Here is a 24,093-nt window from a genome sequence, read left to right as displayed (position 1 = left end):
GAAAAAAAAAATGTAGATAACAAAACACACAGCTCAAATTGGTTCTTTCACGAGTACGAAGGCATAAGGGTAAACAGCCATGAAAAAAGAGGAAAAAAAATTCAAAGCGGACTACTTAAGCATATAATTTTTATGACGTTACAGGATTGCAAAAAAGTTCAAAATGTCATGGCTTCATTTGAGCATTATAAATGAAAAATTCTTGCAACACTTAGGCCACGTCATCAACAAACATAAAAGTGGATAAAGCTTTCCTGAAAAGGGCATACTCATTGATGCATGCGATATCAGCCGGGAGGTGGTTCCAGTCGCCACATGTACGTGGTAAAGATGAGTAAGAAAATGTGTATGTGTTACAACGAATATATCCAACCTTGTGTTTGTGGTCGACTCGTGACGAGCGATAAGCGGGTTCTAGAATGACCTGCTCTCTTAAAGTTGAATGATGTTTGCGTCAGCGCATGTCAGAAAGAGTCGTTCATTAGCTATAACTGTACACATATTTACCCTCTTCATGACACAGCGCCAGCCATTGAGTTTACACTTCAGTAAGCACACCACTTCCCAGGCCATGGTGCTAGAAATGTCCCCGTCGGAGGTCATCGCCGTTGATTTATAGCCTTTTTTTTTTCTTGGACAACAGCGGCTTTTCTAAAACTTCAGTGTCCTAAGTGCCCAGCGTAAACGCAGTATTCTGGTTAAAACTCATATCTTTTTAACAAAACCAGCAGATATATTCCTTGATGCTTAAACTATCAAGGAATCAAAGAAAAAAATCATTACCTTCACGTTATGCTACCTAACATACCCGTATTCAAAATGCAGTGTTAAAGGTTTGTTAGTGCCGCTAAAATCTGAGAAATCGGTGTGTTGCCAAAGGCCTCGAACGAACTGGATAGGCCCAAAGCCAGTAAACAATTTTTGATCCTTCATATCTATTCCCATTTGCCCCACACGATTAGTCAGTAAATGTGACGAGAAATGGTTAGACGCTTGTTCACACAGCTTGTTCACAGTGAACATTTTGACTGGAAAGCGCTGACTGTTGAATACATGTTTGCTTCATCTAATTCTAGCTTCATGCAGTAATGAGAAATTTGCGCATACGGTATGTAGCGAATTTGCGACGCTGGGAAGTAAAGGGTCAACTTTGTTGTATATCACACTAAATGTTTCCTACGCAAAAGACCGGAGTTATATCTGCGCTTGTTATTGCCTTCATTTCTACAATTTCGTTGTGCGACAAAAATTGGTTAGAGGTGGATGAAAATTTCAGTCAGTTCGGCGACTAATTTTCCCTACATCTTGTGGTAAGCACTCGCGGACGCTGGCATCCCTGCTTACTATACTCCGCTTCAAACGTCAGGTGAAACGCTGTGAAAGGCGCGGAAGTGGTCCGGATGAAAAAAAAAATGATAAAGGGAGGCGTTTTGCTTTGTGGCCGAGTGGTCTAAGGCACGAGAAGGCGAGACCATGTCATTAGCAATAAGTGCGCGTTTAATCAAGGTCATGACAAATGTATCATGTAATAGGTCTGCAGACAAACCATTTATTATTTTTCGTTGGCTACAGCGAACGCGCTACTTTTTGATCGCGGATGCAGGAAGCGCAAACAACAGCGCTAGTTCTGACTGCGTTGCACCTGATGTATGAAACGGAGTATAGGACACTCCGCTTATATTAGTCCGTCACTACTTGAGAAAGTGTTTCGCATCTACACAAAACATAAAAAATGCGCCAACACCGTGAAAATGAAATCAACAGCAAGATGACAACAGAAAGCCTTCGCTGTGTGTAGTGATGTACTTGAATTCATGTCTGAGGCCTCTAAACTTATACAATAGTGACGTTTGCATGTACCATGGCGAACTAAGCGGAGCTGCTATGCGACCGAAAAGTTAGGCAAAAAATATAAGTTCACCGAACGCTGCATTAGGTAAACCTGCTGCATGCTGAATAAAGAACGGCTGATGCGAAAACCCTCAAAACCGACTTTATAAATCTACGCGTGCAGTCCAGTTACTTTTCGGCAGTTGTACCGTATACAGCTGCTCGAGCCGCATGAATTTGTGTGGTGTTACATACTGAAATAAAAATAGACGAGACAAGTACTGCTTTACCGCGCTTTACCAATTCACACGTGTAAATTGATTGAACTGCAGTTGGAATGCAGCATGATGATACTTTATTAAAGGAGCCTTGAAGCAGGCAGGTCGGCCTCTTCCATGGCTTTACAAGGGAAGGGAAAAGAGGTGCTCGTTATGACATACATGACGGAAGACAGCAGCCAGCGAAACCAAAAAGCACAGGGGATGTGTGTTTTTTCAATTTGTGGTGTTAATTAATTGGAGGTTAATAGTGTAAGTATTTAATCACTTAAAGATAATTGATAAGAAAGCAGAAGAAAAAACGACATACCGCCGGTGGGACCCGAACCCACGACCTCCGGAGGTCATGCAGTGCCCGCTTAAATGGGGAAGCACGTGGAGAAACGAAAGGTCCTCTGCACTTTGTTTTCTATTTTTTGTTCCCAATATCCTTATCTCGTTTTTTTTCTGAGTTCTTGACTGTCCCTGCTGCATCCCCAGGAGAAACTTACATCATGTACTTAATTTCTTTAGAACCGTTTGTTTCATTGAACAGCGCGTAACCATGCCGCAGTACCGATTGCTTTCGCGGTGAATGAAACCGGACATACAGTCGTGAATAGGATAATATGGGCTGTGCTTCAGAGTTCAAACTTTTCTGTCACGCTACGCAACAGAAATAGAAACGTCTTCTGCCTTTCTGAGCAAGGGCAAAAGTAATTAATATTTGCATATCCATCAAACATGCTTCACTTTTCGCGTTACACTTTTACCGTCGAAACGTGGCTGAGATTCTGTCCGCTAGTTGATTTTGAAATATGAAGCTGATGCACCCCACGCTGCCAGTCTACGCGATTGGTTGCTCTCAGCAGTTTAAATGCAATCTAAACTCTGTTGGATATTAAACCTGTTTGATATATCTGTTAGAATATTTACTTCCTACAGCAACAAATTTCACTCATAACATAGTAGCGGGTGCCTAATGCGAGCATTTGTGCACTCTCGCGCATTTCAGTAGAAATACCGCAGTTTGTCCATATCCAAAACGACCGCTAGAAATTAAGTTGCGCTGCATGAAAACGAGCGGTGATCGGCGTGTCCATTCGCGCATTATGGTGGGCAAGATACGCACTGGCCAAATAGAGTGCCCTAAGAGCACGGGCTTGAGATCCCGTCTTGGTCTCTAGGTAAATAAAGGTAGAAAATGATGACGTTTAGAGGCAGAATTTTGCGTTTCACTCCCCTGTTTATTTTTATGAAATGGCGCCGAAAAAGTTCAGTTTGTAATTTTAATACTTAATCTTTACAACTACGACGCATTGTGAACGCAGATATCGAAGTATTGCAGCTAACAGCTGTTGCACCGTTTCAGTAGGGCATAGTGTGCATCTCAAATTACACAGTGTACGCACTTGCTGAGTCGGTTAGTGGAGTTTTGCGGGACTCCTATTTATGCAAAATGGCGCGACCGAGGTTTGAACAGTAACCCACTATTTCTTGCAGCTGCGTGCCCGCTGACGTGTTGCGTTGCACGTATCAGCTGTGGTTCCGAAGGGCCAATCAGCGGAGTTGTTTGTCACCTTCTGCCATCGATTCCAGGGAATAACTGCATTGGCCTAAATTTCAATAAATAAAATAAACAAATAAAATATGACATGCCAGGATATGGCCGCTGTCACGCTCAGACTTGAGTAGATGGCAGGGTTTGATATGATCTTTTTTTTTTACCGAGCCACAGATTTTGCTTATGGGGTTTAACGTCCCAGGCTATAAAGAACGCCGTAGTGGAGGGCTCCGGATAATTTCGACCACCTGGGGTTCTTTGACGCGCACTGAGATCGCACGGTGCACGGGCCTCTAGCATTTCGCCTCCGCAGAAAACGCGACCGCCGCGGCCGGGATCGAGCCGCGTATTTCGGGTCAGCAGCTGAACACTATAACCACTTAGCCACCGCGTCGCTCCCACAGATTTTGAAGCGATGAACTGGAAACCTCGAATTTGCTAGATCTTTAAGAATTTTTGCCCTAAAGAATTAATGGCTTAAATAAACATTCCGCTCCTAATGATTCAGTACATTTGACCTTCACCTAAATAGTAAGGCGATTTCTCCCTTCACACATTTTGTTTGGAGTTTTCGTAGTAGAAAAAAAATCTTTTTGAAGATAATTGTGGCTGCACAGTATATCAACTTCTGACTTTATAGTGGGTCACGCTTCACCTACACCTTTTAATGAAGCACGTTTTTGTCCTCGTAAAGCGTTCTCTTGCTTTCGCATTCTTTACGAGTCTGGCAGTTTTTAGTCTCTTTGGCATTTCTTCTTCTTGCCCTCTTTTCTGCGTTCTAATTTTTTTGCGCTCGTACAACACTCCTTCGCAGAAGTCTTGCATTCTTTTATTCTGACAAAAACATCTGCAAATTATTACGTTGCACAAAACATAACAGCCGTCTTCTATATGCTTCACAACATCTTGCGCAACCATGTCAGCGTTCTCGTCACGTACTTTGAGCTGGCTGTTGTGGTTGCAACTGTGTCCGCTAGACCCATCATTAAAAATGTCGATAACCTATTGTGGATGTCAACCAAAGGACTTCAAATGTGTAACAATGAACACTGAGCGTATCCTTGACTTTTCCGTTTGGCCGCTAAGAAACTGAGAAAATATTCCTTGCGTATATAGAACCAGACGCGAGCCTGCAACTGCCAGACTTGCGAATTAGCGTTTAATAGAAGGAGCTGTGAAAGCCACGCTATCTGCAGCTGCTTCGAAGAACTAGCCCTTTAGACAAGCACTTGGGCCAACTAGCAAGAAGAGTGAGCGACCCCTGTAGGACGACGACGGAAGCGCCACAGCAGGACATTTCGTAAAAGTGCAACAAATGGGTGCATCGTAGCCACCTTCCAACCGATGCCGAAGAACCAAAGGCGGAGGACAAATCGTACCTACCGTACCCGAAAGATAAACACGATGACGTGGTTCATGAAGCCTACATTCGCGAAGACTGCACTGATTTCTTAGTAGACAAAGCCACAAACACGATAAAACAATGTCGTGAAGAAGGATACAAAGCGTACGGTACCAATAGATTCATGACGTTCATTGCTCAGTGCATTTAGAGATGCAGTGTTGACGAAAGTGACGTTAGTGAGATGGCCTTTGAATGAAAGGTGCAAAAAGTGCTGTGCTGTTCAATAATAAACGTTATCAGTGTAAAAATGGCAGTTCAATTCCTTCTTTCTCAGATGAAAACCGTAACACAGTTTCAAATAATGAACTACGCATAATTATGCATCCTTGGCGGATAACCTGCACGTATGCATTATTCCAAAAGTTTCTTAGGCACAGAAATCTTGAACGGGAATACTCGCACCAACATCAGCCGCCAAGATCACACGAACACGCGAACATTTACTTTTGGCCCATTTTCTCAGAATCTTCGACGGGAATAGCAAGTCATGTAAGTAATATCATTGAACCGCCCTGCTCTGATATTCTAAATGAACGTAGCTCCGCGACACCTTGTATAGTTGCTGACCTGAGCGGCGTTTTGGTCAAGGCAGATTGGGGTACCTTGACGCGTTTAGTACGCAGATCGAGGTTCAGAGCGAAGTGCAGGGCAGTCATTACTACTTGAGATAGTTAAATAAAGTCCGGGATTATGTCTACCCCTGTTAAGCTGTAGATAAAAAAGCGTAATTTTTTAAAATCTTTTATTAACTTTGCAAGAAAGAGGTGGCTGTATTCGTGTGACCAGTACACGAGTCTACACCTGCGCAGGGCGAGGAACATTGGAGCCGAAACATTATTCCAACAGTTTTAGTTCTGTTAAATGTTTTCGTACGGCGATAATGAAAGCGCAGTGGTCAATTATCAGGTAGTATAAATTTTCTACCGCTGAATGAAGCATGTCTGCCGCGCGAAGTGAACAAGCCATGGACCTGTTGAAGAGCACAACGTTAGCTTTCCAGCACCGTAATACCGCGTAGAATAAGCTGGGGCAAAAAATTCCGCGCTTATTGGCATGTCCGTGCTAAGTGATTGCACGGAAAATATATATCTCTACAACAACTGCACTCAGAGAGGCTAACGAGCTCTGCACTTTATCATAATTTCAGTGACGTGCTGTGCAGCGGTGTCGCACGCGATAATGCTGTGCAGAGACGTCATCTTATTCTTGAAACGCGTCTTTTTGCTTTAAACCACAGGAATTTAGGAAGTACGAACGCTTGGCCTTCAGGCACCTCTTAAATAGGTATTCTATCTATTATGAGTGTTAAGAGCTTTTGCAGTCACCAGAAGAAAAAAAGAAAAACTACAGAAAATGTTTACTACATTCGAATCAGTGCGAAAGCACGGACTGGTGTCACGTAGAAGACGACGATGAGTGTGCAGTGCCACAGAAGCTCGCGCTAGGCCAGATACGGACACGCAAGAGACGATTTTGCTCGTGTCAGAACCACCGGATTGGTGCCACGTACAAGACGACATAAACATCGCTTAAAAACATCGCTTATTCATTGGATTCCTTCGGTACAGTATCCCTGTACTAGGAAACTTGGGGAAAACGAACATACGGTGTCTGCAAAGTGTTCAGGCTCAAGCTCTGCGGACGTGTCCAGGACTGCCAAAATTCGTGTCTACAGCCACAACACTACTCATCGCTCAGGAGAATCCAGTGACTGCCTATGTAACAATCGAAGCCTTGAGAGCGCATATTTATCAACTCTCTCGGATTCCCGCAAACAATCTTGCCAGTCTTCCTGCTAACCGGCCGAGTACATCGTTAGCGAAACTTATTGATGCCCATTGCGACTTCCTACCAACCAAATTTACACCAGCCTCTAGACCGTCTTCTCCATTATGGAGTCTGCACCAACTTCATGTGCTTCTTTCCATACCGGGAATCAAAAAGAAGGCTGATTTATCGACGGCAGCACTAAAACAGACAACTATAGAATATTTGCATGAGAAACACGGACACCGACTGCACGTATACACCCATGGCTCAGCGACCCCTTCCAGTTCCTCGGGCTCCGTAGTCATCCCCGTAAGGACCATGGTTAAGAAAGTGGAAACGTCACACCGGACTTCATCGACTGGTGCAGAACTTACTGCTATTCGTGACGCCATTGAGAATATCAGTGAAGAAACACCCCAGCAACGGTCTGTTTTCACTGATTCAGAGGCAGCTCTCCAAGCCTTACAATCTACTCTTCGTCATGCGTCCCATGAAAAACTTGTCGCCGAAATCCGAGAGCTCCACCACACAGCCATCAACAAAGGGCACGATATTGTTTACCAGTGGCTGCCAAGACACAGCGGCATCGCTGGCAAGCACCGCGCGGACGACGCCGCGCGAACTGCTCACCATGAGGGTGATTGTGTGTCCATCCCCATCTCGAGAGCCGACGCAGCGGGTAGGCCTAGACCACTGTCGCGGGACATGACGCTTGCCGCGTGGAATTCAGGCCAATTCTCGCATTCGCTTTTAAAAACCTTGTACCCAGATCTGAAGCTTCGGCTTCCATCCGGCCTACCGCAACGTGAAACAACTTTGTTGTGCCGCCTGTGGCTTGGTGTAGCTTTCACCAAGCACTACTCCTTCTTAATAGGTATGGCTGACAGCCCTGCATGTTCCATCTGCGGGTGTGATGAGACTATCGCCCACATTCTTTGTGAATGTCCTGCGTACAGCGCCGAAAGACAGTCTCTCTGCCGTGCACTGGAGCATCTAGACCTGCGCCCACTTACGGAAACGAAGATTCTCGGCCACTGGCCGCAGCGGTCGTTGGCGGTGAAGACCTCCAAGGCACTGCTCCGCGTTTTAAGGACTTCTGGCCTGCACGATAGGCTGTGACTTTACTGAACACTGTGAAGAACTGCAGATTGGGCTAGTTGGTGATGCATAGCGGTGGTTCGACAGCGCAACAGCACACACAGACCAAGAAGGAGACGAGACACACAAACCAGCGCTGGTTTGTGCGTCTCGTCTCCTTTATGGTCTGTGTGTGCTGTTGCGCTGTCGAGCCACCACTATGAACACTGTGACTTTGCGTAGTGACATTAATTTCCTACAACTGTCTTTTCTCCTTCATCTTTTTCTCCCCTCACCCCTTTCCCCCCGTGCAGGGTAGCAAACCGGCTATTCGTCTGGTTAACCTCCCTGCCTTTCCTCCTCCTCCTCTGAATGGTTTTGCTCGGGGTTGGTACCCATCGGAATAGTGCTTACGCAGTAAAAAGATGGCATGACTCCAGCCATGGAAAGCTCACGGCATGACTGAAGACAATATCAGTTGAATGCTGTAAAGGATTTATTCTTTTGCGGGCTCAAAATTTTATGAATGCAGCCTATAGGTCGCAGTTTAGCAGTATTTCGCGGGCACTAAATTCCGCTGACCGGCAGGCCCCTTAATGATCCCTTCTTCCGCGAGAGACAGTTTCATGCTCGTATGCTGCGCTTACACAAGGCACTGGAGCACGGAAAACTCCAGTGGCCGTAATGTTGTGCTTAGGAACAACCGTAAACTCCATTCAAGCGGTTTGACTCACTGAAGTGCATCGCGTATTCGAATGGCTTAGAGACGCTGTGCAGTACGGAGGGCCTATGCGGGGATTGGAAATTAAACGTCTGAGGAGAAAGCGTGAATTCCGCCTGGCATCATTCACTTGCATCAAATGCATACTGAAGATGGTATAAACGTGCTCCGGTTAAAGACTCCTTTCTTTTTTTTTCGGGAAATTATAAGACCCCATCCTGCCCAAAATATTTGTGAGAACAATTTTTTGTGAGTCGTACGCAGTTCGAGAAAAACAAAAAAAGTAGGTCCTCGCAGAAATTGAGTCGTTTACAGTATGTCTTTCATTGCTTATTGATGAGTTTGTTGAACTGTGAAACACGTTTTTTTTTTTCTATGATACGCCTATATTGTGTGAACGCTTATGACGGTATACAGCTCAGCGAACTCTCCAGAACATGCCAGGCCGACAATCAGGCAGACCTCTCCTCTCCCATTAAAGTCCTCCTCCTCCTCAGAGTTCGAGTGTTAATGATCTCCTGGTCCATGGAGATATCAGAGCGAACAAAAGAACAAAAATGTATTGAAGGGACCCATGTCTGGATACACGCTCATCAGGGGCAGGGGGTTCATGTCAGCAAGTAATGGAGGAGGTGCCCAAGAAGAGGCCTTTCCGATGAGGGTATGTTGCGGGGAAATGAGCGATGTTGCGGTGCGTTGGCTCTTGGGAAGTTCCAATATCTGTGGACACCATGCAGGGTGCCGCGCACAAAATCAGCTTAGAAGTCAACTAAGTGAAAAATTGGTTCAGGGTATGAAAATAAAACTGAAACACCATTGTTGGCAGACGAAAGCATAACCAGGAGTATCGCGAAGAACCAAACTATTTGTTCAAATTATATGTACAGTTTTGCAACGAATGGAGGTATGAAAATAAAAATAAAATCGGAAAGCCATGCAGGGTCGGGCCACAGAGTTTCGTTTCCGTAACTGGGCCCTTATTCGGAACGCTTTCGCCGCGGCCTGAACGAAGTGCGCAAAATCCCAGATGACCACGATATTGGGGCCACTCGTGCACGCTCATGGCTACTGCGGCTCTGCCTACTTATGTCAGGATGCTGTCAACGGCCGTGAAGAAAGCATCGCGAACACCCAACTGCAACCGCGTCGCATACCATTGAAAATGCGATCGGCGCGAATGGTTCCGCTGTCAACGTGATCGCCCACTCGGAGCGGTGGATGAGAAGAACGGGGTAGAATCGGAGGAAGTTTATTATTCTGTGATTACGGCCACTCTGTGCATTACATGCATTCATCACACGGCTTGCAGACAAGTTCAAAGCGAGCAACATTTGGGTTCGCAAGGCGATTATTGCGAGAAAAACAACGCGGGATTAATTGGAAGCTGGCATTTCTGGATTTTTGCGTGCACTGACAACTATAGGTCTGTAATTATCTTCGATCACACGCTCGGTTACTGAAATTGCTTGGTAGGGTTAACCGATAAAAGACAAATTTTTAAGCGAAAATTAATACTGCAGTAGCTTTTGTAGGGGAATGAAAGTCGCACGGCCTTGCTTACCTGTAACATCACAGCAGTAACGCAAAAAATGTCCCTTCACAGTTGCCATTAGCCCGCTGTACAAACGCCTTCATCTTCACCGCCATTGATTTTACCTTGAGTGCGCACCGAATTGTGCATGTTCTCTGCACCGCTCCTTTTTCAAGGCAGGAGTTTGCAAACGGAAGCCAATTTTTTTTTCATCCCTACCTCAGGTTCATTCGGAGACCAAATGTTTGGCCTATGTAAGTGAAGATCGCTAACGGTAAAGTAGTGCGAGTCAGTCCTGCAATTAGAGAACCAGCATGTTTTTACCAGGCTCCACATAGACGTAGCTGTCTTTTCAACCGCCATAGTGATTCGGTTAAGACGCTCCATAGGTCGTGAAAATCGCCTCTGAGCGAGGACAAGAGGAAGAGATACGAAACCAGCGCTGTAAGTTTTCGAATACCTGGCGAGACAAAGCCCAAGAATAATTAGGCTATGATGCAGCGCGTCTCTGAGTCCATTTAAAATGTGCTCTAGTGGATCACCGGGGCGCCGCGTCACCTATGGGAATGAACGGGCTGATGCGAAAGGGTATATTGCTATGCTCTTTTTTTTTTCGAGAACGAATTCCAACTGCCTACTCCCCGGCTCCACTAGCACTAGGTTGAGTCAGCTCACTCCGCGTAACCGAATTGAAATGGTGGGTACAGATACTAGCTTCAAGATTCGCTGAGGCATCCAGCGCACACAGGCGAACCTTCTACGTAGGCTGATACTTGGCGTGGTTTCTACGGGGGTGTTGCTCCATGTTAGCGTACACGTGCGGTCTCTGGACCTGCTCTTCTCGCGGCGTTCCCCGAATAGTGAACCAGGTTATTGCTGTTTTCTCCTTGTGTGCGCGCGAACAAGCGGCGCATCGTGATAGCAGGCCATTGCGGCTGCAAACCTCATCCTTTGCCCTCCCTCAGCCAGGTTCTCGTAATGTTTCCGGGCCGCTGGAGCCTCTACATTTGTTACGCAGTTCAGGTCTCGTGATCAGAATTATTCGTGATATGGTTGCATATAATCGCTCCTCTCTCTTACACAAATCGTCAATCTATGTAATGCTCATTCTTCGCCTCTCTCTTTTCCCCTGTACAGAGTATAAAAGAGCAGTTCATTGTGGCTATTTGCAATAAACCCCATTTTGCCTTATTCTCTCATCCGCATCTCATTCTGACTACAATTGTGAGATTAGCGCTTCCTTTTGCTGTTTGTGCTGAATGTTTTATGCTTTATGCTGTTCTTGTAGGCATCAATGTATGGAGCCATTTTTTGTGCGTGCTCACACGACTCCTCCATTTGCGCAATACATTGGCTTCCGCACTGAGAGCTGAAATAGCTTCCACAATTATCGATGAACGCTGGTAGCTCGACGTAGGTGGGACAGTGGAGGTCCAGTCCATCTGCGGACAGACTATGGTATATTGCCACTTTACGGAAGATGCTATAAGTGTGGATGCGTGATTTTTTTCGTGGTTTCGAATACGGCTGAGGCGGAAATAAATTTCGGCGTACAGGTCTTAGGCCGTAAAGGCGGGTTGCTCAGTTGCCATTTCTGTGTTCGCTAACCACATCACACTCGGCGAAAACACACAGAAAACGGTACGAAACAAAAAAAAAGAGACCGCTTTTGTTGGTGACGTGTGCCATATGATGGAATTTTTCCAGTTTTTTCTGCAGACCTTTGAATGACTGTTCTTGTACGTAAGCCGAGTTGCATTCACTTAATTGTGTGCACCACACGCCCATGTGCTTTGCGATGCCAGTGCACGTTAAACAACCCGGGGGTCGAATTAGTCCAGAGCCTCCCATGGAGGCGTCTCGCTTATGTGCAGCTTTAGGACGTTAAACCACCATACCATACCATACCATACCATACCATACCATACCATACCAAACCAAGGCATACCATACCATACCGCACCATACCATACCATACCATACCATACCATACAGTACCATACCATACTATACCACCGCCCCCGGGGTGGCTCAGTAGATATTGCGCTCGGCTGTTGACCCGGAAGACGCGGGGTCGATCCCGGCCGCGACGGTCGAATTTCGATGGAGGCGAAATTCCAGAGGCCCGTGTACTGTTCGATGTCAATACATGTTAAAGGACCCCAGGTGGTCGAAATTCCCGGAGCCCTTCACTACGGCGTCCCTCACAGCCTGAGTTGATTTGGGATGTTAAACCCTCTTAAACCAAACTAAATCATACCGTACAGTGTCATACCGTACCGTGCCATACTGTACCGCACCGTACTATGCCAAACTACCGCACCGTACCATACCGTGCCGTCCGTACTATACCATAGTACACCATACGTTTGCTTGCACCTTACTATAAATCCCTTGCTAAAGAATTCCTTCTTCCTCTTTCTAATGTCACTAATGCGTTTGAAATTTATTGCCAGTATGCTTGTCAAGCCATAATTTCCTCAGCTAAATATATCGCTCCGGCAACTTATCCCTGAGGCTTCTTAGGATACTGCGCAGAAGAGGAACGAACGCCGGGAGGCAAGAAACATCAGCAAGGTGGTGGTGAATTTCAATTACTTTCTTCGAGAGGCAGCAAAAGGCACAGTTTGACCAAAACACACAAAAAAAATACAGTATTCGCTGTTTCTCCGCCAGGCGCGAAAGGCTGTCACGCGCGAAAAGACTTTCTGCATGAAACACAATTTTTACGCATACGTGTCCTTGGGGGCAGACGTCCGAGCTCAGCCATTTCGATCATTGTGCCCCTGGCAACTCTCGTGTTTGTGTGACGAAATGGCCCAAATCGATGTGGCCGCATGCACTGGCCACATTTTCTGGCGGCGTTCGTTTTCCTGGGACATTTCCTGTACCATTAAGCAGTTGTAGTTTTTCCAGCAGGAGGCAGCTTTTCTAGACAAATCGAGGCACCACGAGTATCGTTGCACCGAACTTCCCAACTTAACTCCGCCCCAAATGTGGCCCGCCAGCTGCGACATTTTTAGTGCGATCAACTCCTCGCTGTGGATGGCGTCTCTCATGGCCCATGTGTCGCATTTGGACGTTCAGCCTCATATATCACATACCATTCCTCGGTGTGGCTCACTTCACAGCGAAGCGTGAGAAAAACACCCGCTATTGATTAGGTTTTCATTAATGCAGCGAGCATCGTGACGATATATCCTTTGACCACGACGCATTCTTAGCCCGTAATGGGGAAGCTGTAATTAAAAAGGTAATTAAAGTGAAAGGCTTACATATTTGACTATGGTATTTCACACAGCCGCCGCGGTGGCTGAGTGGTTATGGCGCTCGGCTGCCGGCCCGAAAGACGCGGGTTCGATCCCGGCCTCGGCGGTCGAATTTCGATGGAGGATGGAGGCGAAATTCTAGAGGCCCGTGTGCTGTGCGATGTCAATGCACGTAAAAGAACCCCAGAAGGTCGAAATTTCCGGAGCACTTCACTACGGCGCCCCTCATAGCCTGAGTCGCTTTGGGACGTTAAACCCCCATAAACCAACCTATGATATTTCACAGATGTAGCTGTATGAAGAAATTTCGCCGTATGAACGGCGACTTCGTATGTGGTAACCGAAAACTCCCGCATTCTCCGCTAGCTGTGTGCAAAAGAGAGTTGCCCACGTAGAGCTGAGCCTCAGGTACTTGTGAGCCGGAGGAGTGGGCGCTTCTGAACATTTACTGCCATCTGTTGCCACGTGATGTAGGTGGGTTTGCAGGAATTAGCGCACCTGTGGCGGGGGAGGTGTGGAGTGCTGAAGAGCTGTCGCCTCTTCGCCCCTCGGAGGGAGAAAAAATCTGTGCTAACCACGCAGGTCCTTGATCGTCGCTACAACGCATCGTTCTACGGTATATCCTGGTGGGGCCGCCGCGGTGGCTTAGTGGTTGTGGCGCTCGGCTGCTGGCCCGAAAGACGCGGGTTCGATCCCGGCCGCGGTGGTCGAATTTCGATGGAGGGGAAATTCTAGAGGCCCGTGTACTGTGCGATGTCAGTGCACGTTAAAGAACCCCAGGTGGTCGAAATTCCCGGAGCCCTTCACTACGGCGTCTCTCATAGCCTAAGTCGCTTTGGGACATTAAACCCCTATAAACCAAACCAAACCATTCTGGTGGCTGATCTTGATTCTGAAAGTTAACGTTTTCGTAACAGTGACTCAATTTTGTGTCACTGCATGAGCACACCCTTTTCTGGCACTGCAGCGCTACTTCACCTTCACGCATCATTTAGGAAAATTTGAGGCCTTCGTTGTTTTAGATGCAGCGGCGGATTTATGGGTGACACTTGATGGGCGCAGTTGGGGCGCCCGGTTCTATTTTCCCATGCATTTCATGTATTTTGTCGAAAAATAGTTTTTGAAAGTTTTGCCTCAGAAACTTTGCTGCTGACGGGGAGGAGCGGCCGCGTATGTTTCCAGAGGTTCTTGAAGGTACGCTAGGAGTGAGTTTATAGGCTGGCAGTAACGGCGCAGCCGGTGCGCTTCAATCTTACGACACGCTACTGTTACGGCGTCGGAAGGAAGAGCAGCCTTCCCTTCTAAAGTACCGAGTTGGAGTGTTGCATGCAGTGAATCCTTACCAGCGGCGAGTTTGGCTTTCATTCGGGGTCACGCGTCACTACCGCTTGGCAATTTTGTGTTTGGCAAAACATATAGGACTGGTGCGTTTCCTATGGGGTCATAGGCCATCACAGGCGTCTTCTGATCGTAGAGCGTCTCAAATCGTGCAGTGCGCAGCCAGTATTCTGCAAGTAGTCATCAAAGAAGGAAAGTAAAATTGCACTGCTAATCATGTCATCACGGTGTGAGCTCAGAAAAACAAACAGTTAGGCAGTACTGTCGATGCCGTGTACGGCAGTCACGGGTGCGCTAGCATGGTCAGCCGCAACATGCCGCGCAATTGTCGACGGGGACTAAGCAGGCTTCCATGCGTTGCGCGTATGTGTGTACTTCTGCGCAAGGTGCAAATCGCATGCGTGCGCAGAACGGACTAAGTGTGTACCCCAGCGGCTTCCCGTAAAACGGTACCGCTGCCGCAGAGTGCGGTCTGATAAAATGCAGGTGCTCCCACCTTGGCACTCTCTTCGGCCTCCTCGAAATGGAAACGAGCGAAATGAGTCATAAAGAAGTGAAGGCGCTTGGCCCCGCTCCTGGCGCACTACTTTTTTTGGCGAGCTGGCGAGAATCTTCCGCGCACCTTGCGACACCTGAATCGTGCGCTGGCATTATCCGTACGAGTTTTATGGCTCGCGAGCGCAGCCAGGAAGGGTGCAGCCTCGGCGGCGGCGGCAGACCGCGTGGCGAGGCGGGAGCCGGCCCTCGCCCCCGACGAGCGGGGCGAAGAAGAGAAGAGATAGCGCGGGGCATCTCATTAGCCCCGTGTAGCTGGGGGGCGGACGAGGTCAGCTCGGGGCGCATGCCCTCCGCGGGTCGCGCTTTCTCACGACCTCTGAACGCTCGACGGGCATTCCATTCGCAGCCGGCCGTTCCGGTGTCCACTGTGGCCTCCGATGTGCCTCACTTGAAGACCGTGAAAAAACACCGCCACTGCCCCCATGCGAGACGAGAGCCGCTCCTGTCCCGTTCGTTGCCCCGCGCTCTTCCTGGAGGAGGCGCGCCCCTCCCACGGGCTGCTGCGGCCCCTCGTCGGACGCCCTCGGCCGGACATATCATCGAACGATCATAACCTTGTGATTTCATTTATATTCGCGTCACAGTCTGTATCAATGTGATATATGCGACCACGAATGTACTTTCTTGTTCTTGAAGGCGTGAAAGGGAGTGCGAAAAATGAAGGAATTCTCGGCGGGTCCTAACGATATCATCCCATTAGTTTGCGGGCACAACTCTCCCACCGTTCCCATTCTCTCCATCTCTATCTGCCTTTTTTTTTCCTTTCGCACGATTAGATATGAAGCTGCCGCGGCAACAAGACAACTGCTAACGTTTGGTGACTTCTTAAGAGGAATAAAAAGCTAATACCGTATTTTGTTTATCTTAACGTACATCTTTTTTTTTTGAAAAAAAAGCCTAAAAGTGATATGAGCGTTACAATCGAGTACTTACTTGAATGAAACTACGCCAGCAACACCATACTGTCATCGGCATCACAAAAATGGTGGGTTGGTACTTCTTGTCATGTTTCTTGCGCACCGATATTTAGCGATGTCGCACACCGCAGTCTGATCCCGAGAGCCCTCGTGAGCATCTGAAATGTCCTGTTAGCAAGCCGCCGACGTGGACTTGGACCAACATGACAACATTGGTTGCGAAGACGCGCCGGGTTACAAAAAGCGACCATGCGTGAAGGGGACTTCTGAGCACACGGGCGCAACCAGGCAGCCCCGCGCCGAGCGTGCGACTGCCCCCGAAACTCCCGTCCAGGGCGCACAGGCGTCTTGGGGCACTGCCAAGTTTGCCTAGCGTGGCACTGCCGCCGGAGTCCCCGTCGAACATGGCCGTCGAAAGACGAACGCGCCATGATGTTATCAGAGCGCAGCATCTTGGTGCAAAGTCGGCGCTGCGGACGCCGACGAGGGCACGAAGGAACGAAATAAGAAAAGCCAAAGTTTCAAAATAAGGTGATCTTATGTGCGGAGGCAAAATGGCAGTCGAGCGGCCTCACGGGCGTATTTTAACCGAAGCTTGAAAACCTGGTGCGGTTTACAATCGGAGTCACTGCACGTTTTTCTTTTTTCTTTTTACCTTGGAAAACAGGCGCGCGTTACAAACGAGGGTGTGCTAGAAATGAGTAAATACATAATTTTAATTGCGCGAAAATCGCGCACCATGATTTCTGGGCTTTTAGCAGCATTGACATCCGTCCTTTTTTATGCCTAGGGATGAGAACTGATTGGAGGCTTTGAAGAACTCTGTACGAGCGCAGTGTTTATGCTTATATCATTCAGAAGAAGCTGCGGCGAGTCGCGCGAGTTATTTTTATGCCGTTGCTTAGAGTGCTTTAATAGGTTTAAATGATAGTGAAATGCGTAATAAATCAAAGCTGGAAATCTGAAGCAGATAGCGGCACTATAAGCGAATTCTATATACACTGTAATTAAGTCTTAGTGAACGTGCATTAGGGGCGCGGCATTGCAACGTCTTTTGTTGCGTAACGTTAATGCGAAACCACTATCACCACCTATCAGGTTCCCTCTTGTGCATCTCAAACCGCATCTTAACGAAAGCGCCTCAGAGGCGTCAGACTAGGCGGCGAATGAGATCATAAGCCCAGAAAAACAGGCGCAACGCAATTCGCGACCAATCTTGCTGCGCACCCGAGCCGGGCACAACACTTGAAAGTCCATAAGCAGGGCTGGAAGCAAGCGACAATACAAAGAATGTCCCTACGTTTCTCCTTTCAGCTACCCATGTTTACGTTCACCCTCCTGCAATCGCTCTCAGTGCTCGCGCTTTCGTGCCGTTGGCTTTTATTTCGGGCGCCGGCGGTTAGCTCCAGTGAGTGCGGTCAGGCAGAGGGTCAGACCCCCTCGCCGCCATTCACCGCGTTCTCCCGGCTGAACGGTAGAGCCGGCTCTCCTCGTCCGATCGGCCGGGCATTCCACGATGGTCACGACCGATCGCTGCCGAGGCGCGCGGCACTTCCGTCCATCAGGAACGCTGCTGAGCGCGCGCTCCGAGGAGAGACCTCGATAATCATCCGAGCGGCCGGCCGGCTGGAGAGGAGGGGAAACCTCTTCACAGGCCTCTTCTCCCCTCGCTTCCCCTATTTTACTCCCATTCTTCTACGGGCCTTTCTTGCCGCTAGAACAGCGTGGAATTTTTTGTTAACTCCTGTTTGACGAAGGGGGCCCCCGACCCGCGGCGCTCGTTCGCATCGCGTCACTGCGCGGCGGCGGACGGGGAGCTCGCGGGAGCGTCTCTCGCTCGGCGGCGCGGCCGGACGCATAAAGAAAACGGTGTCTGAGACGACGCGAGGACTGGCGCGTTTATGGGCTTCGGGAGGACGCGTCCGGGGCAGGTGCCGCTCTGGCCGCGTCGAGTGTGGTCTCGCGTGCCATGAAAACACCGCTGGGGCCCCGCTCGAGTCCGCGACCCATTGTGTGGCCCAGAGAGACGTCTTTATCGATTCTTCGCGGCGGGGTTTCACGCGGGACTGGCGAATGCTGCCGCTGCCGCGTCCAACAGGCGCGTCATTTCCACCACGTTGGTGGTCGTGCTACGCCGCCGATAGCGCCGGGAGCCGATATTGGTGCCCCGTCCAACGAGATTTCTCCGGCCGGCTCTTCCCTGCGTCCGCTGCTGGTCTCAGCAGCCGAGTGCACTCGTTGGCCCGTCTGCGGCGTCTGACGTGCGCGGACCGACTGTTGGCGGGTGACAGCGGCGCGGGAAGGCGTTGCTCCCCGCAGTCAAAGCTGCCTTGGAGGAGGAAGAGGAGGAGGGAGAGAACTTCGTTACGTTGGCGCTCAGCTGGATCCCGCTGAATCACCGAAAAGAGTGAAGAGGGATCTTTAGCGATGAAATTCAGCACAATTCATGCCGAACTCACCTTGCATCAGAGTGTGCAACGGGCCTGAGAGTGAGGCTGCGGCATTGGAGCCGCGTTTGTTGCGTGCAAAAGAGAGACGTTTCGTCTCAAGAAGCATTTTGTCCAAATTTGACAGAAAAAGCTGCAGGCTGTTCGGTGACTGTATCTGGAAGACGGGAAAACGATCGTAAAGCATGTTCATCACACCACAACGATTAGGTTGGGGCAACCTATAGAAAAAGAAAGAAAAATAATAGGCCCCTGCCTGCACCACATACGTACAACAGGCTTAACCCGATAATAAAATAAATGAAAAGGCCCGAAGGCAATAGTTGTCTTGCCACCCGTAGGTGGGAAAATGAAAAAAAAAATAAAGGGGGGAATGCTACCAAGCGACCCACAGCCGGGGGAGCGGGTCCGGGGAGACTCCCCTGATCTCCCCTGGGACGTAGCGGAGGGGTTGGATGCAGGGTATGGGAAGTGGGACATAGGAAACGGTTATGGGAAATAAGATGGGAATGGGGACAGCGAGATATAGACCCTCATTTATATCATTGCTCGACTCCTGTCTCGCCAGGGCAGGGAGGGCGTCGATGTTGACCAATGGTGCGGCTCCACTCACGGGATGCCCGACCACCCAACGACGCAACAGCTCCGACTTCGGAGACAGGAAAAACCTAACCCGGGGCAGCTGCCTCGGGCTCCTCCACGACTTTAGGGGTCCGGTTCGGACTTCATCACACCACACCACAGTGTTCATCACAGTGTTCACCACGGTTCATCACACCACAGTGGCACGCGTGCCGAAAGAAGTTTTTTTTGTAGCGATATCTACATTACGGTAGCATTTCGAAGCTTCAGCGTGGCGGCGCCGCCACGCTGCCACGTGGCTGGTCACGTGGTGCGGAGCAGCTGCCGGCGGCGCGGCGCCGCGGCTGATCACGTGGTTCGTCACGTGGCCAAGTTCCACTCAGCCAGCTCTAGCTATCGCGTCACTCCAGGTTTAATCAGAGCTAAACCACCGCCAATTTTTTTTTAAAGTGCGCTAGCACTTATAGTGGAATTCCCCTCACTTAGCCGTTGTGTGTTTGTGCGTCTGTCTGCCTGAAGCCGGTTTTATAGCAGGCTGCTCACCTGCCCAGGTATGTATATGCATATACCTAGCAATCTGCCCTCATTTAAGCATCAGAGGCAGCTCACTTAATCATCAGAGGCTGCTCGGGAAGGCCAACCTGGGTCGCAACCCAAGTCCCACCGATGGTAGCGCCTGCCTTAGAAGGGCAGTGGCGCATCGCTTGACGCTGCACCACTGCGCCAGGAGTGGTAGGAAGGCTTGGTTTATGGGTTTTAACGTCACAAAGCGACTCAGGCTGAGGGATGCCGTAGTGAATGGCCCAGGAAATTTCGACAACCTGGGGTTCTATAACGTGCACTGACATCGCACAGTACACGGGCCTCTAGAATTTCGCCTCCATCGAAATTGAACTGCCGCGGCCGGGATCGAACCCGCGTCTTTCGGGTCAACAGCGGAGCGCCATAACCACTGAGGCAGCGCGGCGGCAGGAGTGGTAGGAAGACTTTTACGGATCTATGAATGGAGAGAATGACCAATTGCGTATATATGGATATTAACACTTTATCGCTATCCGAAGAACTGCCATCCGTGAACACTGGTTCTGAACACCGTAACCGAACGGGAAAAGCGAACTGCTAGAGCACCTAATTCGCATTTAAATAACCTAACTACGCAAATCGACAATAATTTTTTTCTTTACTTCTTGGAACATTGATGCGCCCTCTTAGAATATTAGCTGCTTGGGGCGAGCGAGTCATTTACTGATGGTTAGGCGATGCAGTCGATTAGTAGGAGCGCATTTGTTCGTCAAATATCTCAGATAGGCAGATAAAGTGAGGGCGACACTAATGAGTAGCGACATTTATGAGGTTTGTGTACGAGAGTTGAGGATAAAAAAAAAACTGACAAATGTGTGTCGGCTCAGCCTGTGGGGTGGAACCTTGCTGCTTTGGTTTCATGTAGGTAGCGCCGACATGGTGTCGGATTGGGCTTGATCGACAAGCATGCGAACGGGCACGCTGACTCGTTCACCCCGCTTAGCCAGATTATGTGAACACACGCTGATAATGCCGGATCAACCCGACTTTCAACCCAACCCGCTGGCTTCGTGTTCTGTAAACAATGTTTCCATTTGCGAGGCGCATTTGCTTCGCTGCCCTGCGCCTCGTTTTGTCAGGGGTCGGAAAAGTAAAGTAGAGGAAATCATGCATGGTAGCACCGCGCGTTTATGCGCTCCGTCAATCATTTGCTGGGGAGGTGGCATGATGAAAATGATGCTTCGAAAGAAAATGTTGTCCTGAAGCAGGCTTTTTACGTTATGTTAAGAAAGTGGCGCATATCAGTTCTGATTTTATCATTCCTTAGATGTAGCGGAAAGGAATAAAGGTTACAAATAAAATTCTAGTTACTAAAAAAAAAAACAGCGCTACGGACGCAGGCCATAGAAAGAAAAGGACACGCTGCGCTGCATACCCAACATTTTTGGACAAAAGCATTTTGAGCGGGGAACCGTTTATGAACGCAATTTTTTCATGTAATAAAACATTTCACTATAACAATCAATATATCCGCAGATCATCCAACGGCAGTCTTGCATTTTTCTTTCTATTAAGATTTTTGCTATCGGCAAAAGCTTTCCCCATTGGTTTTATATGGCAGTCTTAACTGTTCAATGTGATCGATGGCAACCCTTTAAAAGAAAGATTTTGCTACATATCAGAACGAATGAATTTTCTTCTGGGGCTTATACTGCAGTATGAAGGATCATGTGTAGATGTAGGAAAACTTACAAATCCAGTTGTATGCTGAAGAAATGTTGTTTTCAAATTTATTTTTCTGATTAGCATACTCGCACCAAGTCTCATTTTAAAAGCTGCTTAAGCGATGACAAATGTTCTTCGCTAGAAATGATCAGGAAGATTATTATTGTCCATACCCACAAATACCACGAATTTTGTTTAGAGAAATCGGAGATGGTAGAGCGCCACAGCTGGGACGTTTGAGATGGAAGGACCCAAATATGATATGCTCACAACGACGTATAAGGAGTCTGACAACCTGGTTTCTTGCACTGTTATCTATGTTCATATCTCTATTTCAAGAAATGTAAAACTTGCTCCTGACGAAGACAATTCAGTGTTATTCGAAGTACATTCTTGATCGTTTAAGCTGGGAACTTTGACGATACTTCGGCGTATTTTACTTGCATAAACTAATTGACGAGCAACAAATTGCCTTTAGAAGTATCATTTTGGTGAACTGAGACAACTGATAGGAAACTGGCACGACAAGTCATGCTACATGCAGAGCTGAAAAAGGAATGACAAGTATTTATTGAATGCACAAGGATCGTTTGTGTGGTCGTAAATTTTCTGAAGTTTGCATCTCAAAACTTTGTCTTTGCCGCGTTGAACTTGGCTGTTTTTATGACTATTAACTTGCCTGTATTTTGATCAAACTGAACCTATGGTTATCCTCCTTGCATGGTCAGTCTGCAACTCTGGCATAAGTAACGAGTGAAGGGGCTCCATGCAAGTGATCGAGGGCGCTGTAGGGCTTTATGTTCCGTATAGTAGGCAGCGCACACTTGAATGCAGGGTCTGCCTCCACAAGGGCTGTAAGGTTTAGACCGCAACTCAAGCACCTTTGTTACCCAAAAACAAGCTTTGCGAATCTTGACTTTCTTGCAAGCTAAGGAGAAAAACAATATGAAACCGCAAGTGCGGTGAGTGGTAGAACGCGAGCGCAGTTTAAGACGGATGCGGCAGAAGGGCGGCGTGTGCTCGGTGGGTGCTTCTTGTGCTGTCTTAATCTGCAGCCGTCTTCGGCTTTCCACATCTTTCCGAAAACAATTTGCTTCGATTATTGACCAACGCATGTGGATCACAAAAAGCAGCTGGTTGTCCTCGCGATAGCCCGCTTTACTTTTTGTCTTCTGGTGGAAGGCACGAACTTGCGACATTTTTTTTTTTACATTTTACTTTATGCTCTTTTTTCATATGTAAGTAGGTGCTGATGCAGTCCCACGACTGCTTTTTCTTTCTTGCGCTGGGGCAGGCCAATCGCATCCAATGTCGTTGTAGTGGCTCTAGGCTCTGTTGAGACTACTCACGCTCGCGCGCGCAGACAACTTGGACCACTGGTCCTCTTTGTAATAGAGGTCAGTGTAGTGTACTGTTGACTGATTGATATGGGGCTACGAATACCTCATGACTCAAAGGTTGGCAAAGCTTTCCGCTCGGATAGCTTCTGCCTTTCCGAGAACACTCAGGAAGGGGTGCCTGGGTACACAATAATCAGGTTGCATAGCGTAGTTTTGGTGCATCGTACATTTTGCCGCTCCCACTCTAACCTGCCGCGCACATATTTGGCATTTCAGCCTGGGTTTAACGTCAGCAGGCACTGTCTTCATGGAGTCCTATTTGCAACAGTAGCAACGTTGCCGCTCTAGCGACTCTGAGGCCCTGCCTCTTGGCACCATGCCCAGAAAGCGTCACGCAACTGATGGCACATCTGCAGAGAGAGCGCGCGATCAGCGTTTCAAATGATCGTTCTGGTCATGGCGCTTTCATTGTGTGCGTGTGTTCATTGCATCATCTTGTGATCTTGCTACGTTGTTTGCGTCTGTTCCTAACTGGCAGAATTTTCACTTTTCCTGCAGTGATGTAACGTCTTTCTGCACATGTACAGCGCGTCCCATGTGGCTGCAATCTCATCTTACAAGCGTTATGCGAGTGCATGCAAGATGCGCCTTACTATAGGCCGTCTGTAACCGCTACAATGGGACACCTCGTGTGGCCTTTTACAGCTGACACTGGCACTCCTACTGGCCTTGTGCGCTCTGGACCTGAAAGCAGAAATCCTGAAGGGATATCCTTGCATCCGAAGGCTCAACCAGCTGTACTGCCCAACGCCCGGCAACAGCTATCCAAAGTGAGTTTTCCCTTGTATACATGTGCTTTTTTATCATGTTTTTCGTGGTGTTTACTGTGGCACGAAAAATACGTGCACCTTTTCAAAACTGAAACAGCAACAAAACGCAAGAAAAAACTGCACTCAAAAGCTGGAAAGTGAGTGTTCGCGCAAGAATATGGTCTTTCAAGAATCGCAAAGCACGTAGTAAGCATTATCGGAAGAGAGCATCCATTGAAAACACAAAGTACATTCCTATAGATTCAGCTTATAGCAAAGGACCCGTTCGTATACGTTTCAGGAAGAAAGCAGAACTCTCAAGTGCTGTGAATGAAAAAGTAACACGCTGGAAAAGATTCTGAAGGCGTTATTACACTGATTCGTCTGGGTGCATAAGATCTAGAGTCGATGCCTCTATTTCTAGTGCTGCC

General features: G+C 48.2%; 1 protein-coding gene across 1 annotated transcript in view; it reads left to right on the top strand.

The window, feature by feature from the left end:
* The window catches only part of LOC144114510 (protein spaetzle 3-like), a 78,287-nt gene that overhangs the window by 43,776 nt on the left and 10,418 nt on the right, over nucleotides 1–24,093 (top strand). The window contains exon 2 of the mRNA XM_077648303.1: nucleotides 23,559–23,683. Within this exon, the coding sequence (XP_077504429.1) occupies nucleotides 23,559–23,683 (125 nt within the window). The remainder of the gene's footprint in view (nucleotides 1–23,558; nucleotides 23,684–24,093) is intronic.

This window comes from Amblyomma americanum, chromosome 1 (genome assembly GCF_052857255.1).
Source record: "Amblyomma americanum isolate KBUSLIRL-KWMA chromosome 1, ASM5285725v1, whole genome shotgun sequence".
NCBI lineage: Eukaryota > Metazoa > Arthropoda > Arachnida > Ixodida > Ixodidae > Amblyomma > Amblyomma americanum.
Note: the sequence above shows the minus strand (reverse complement) of the source record. Positions and strands in the feature narration are given on the sequence as shown.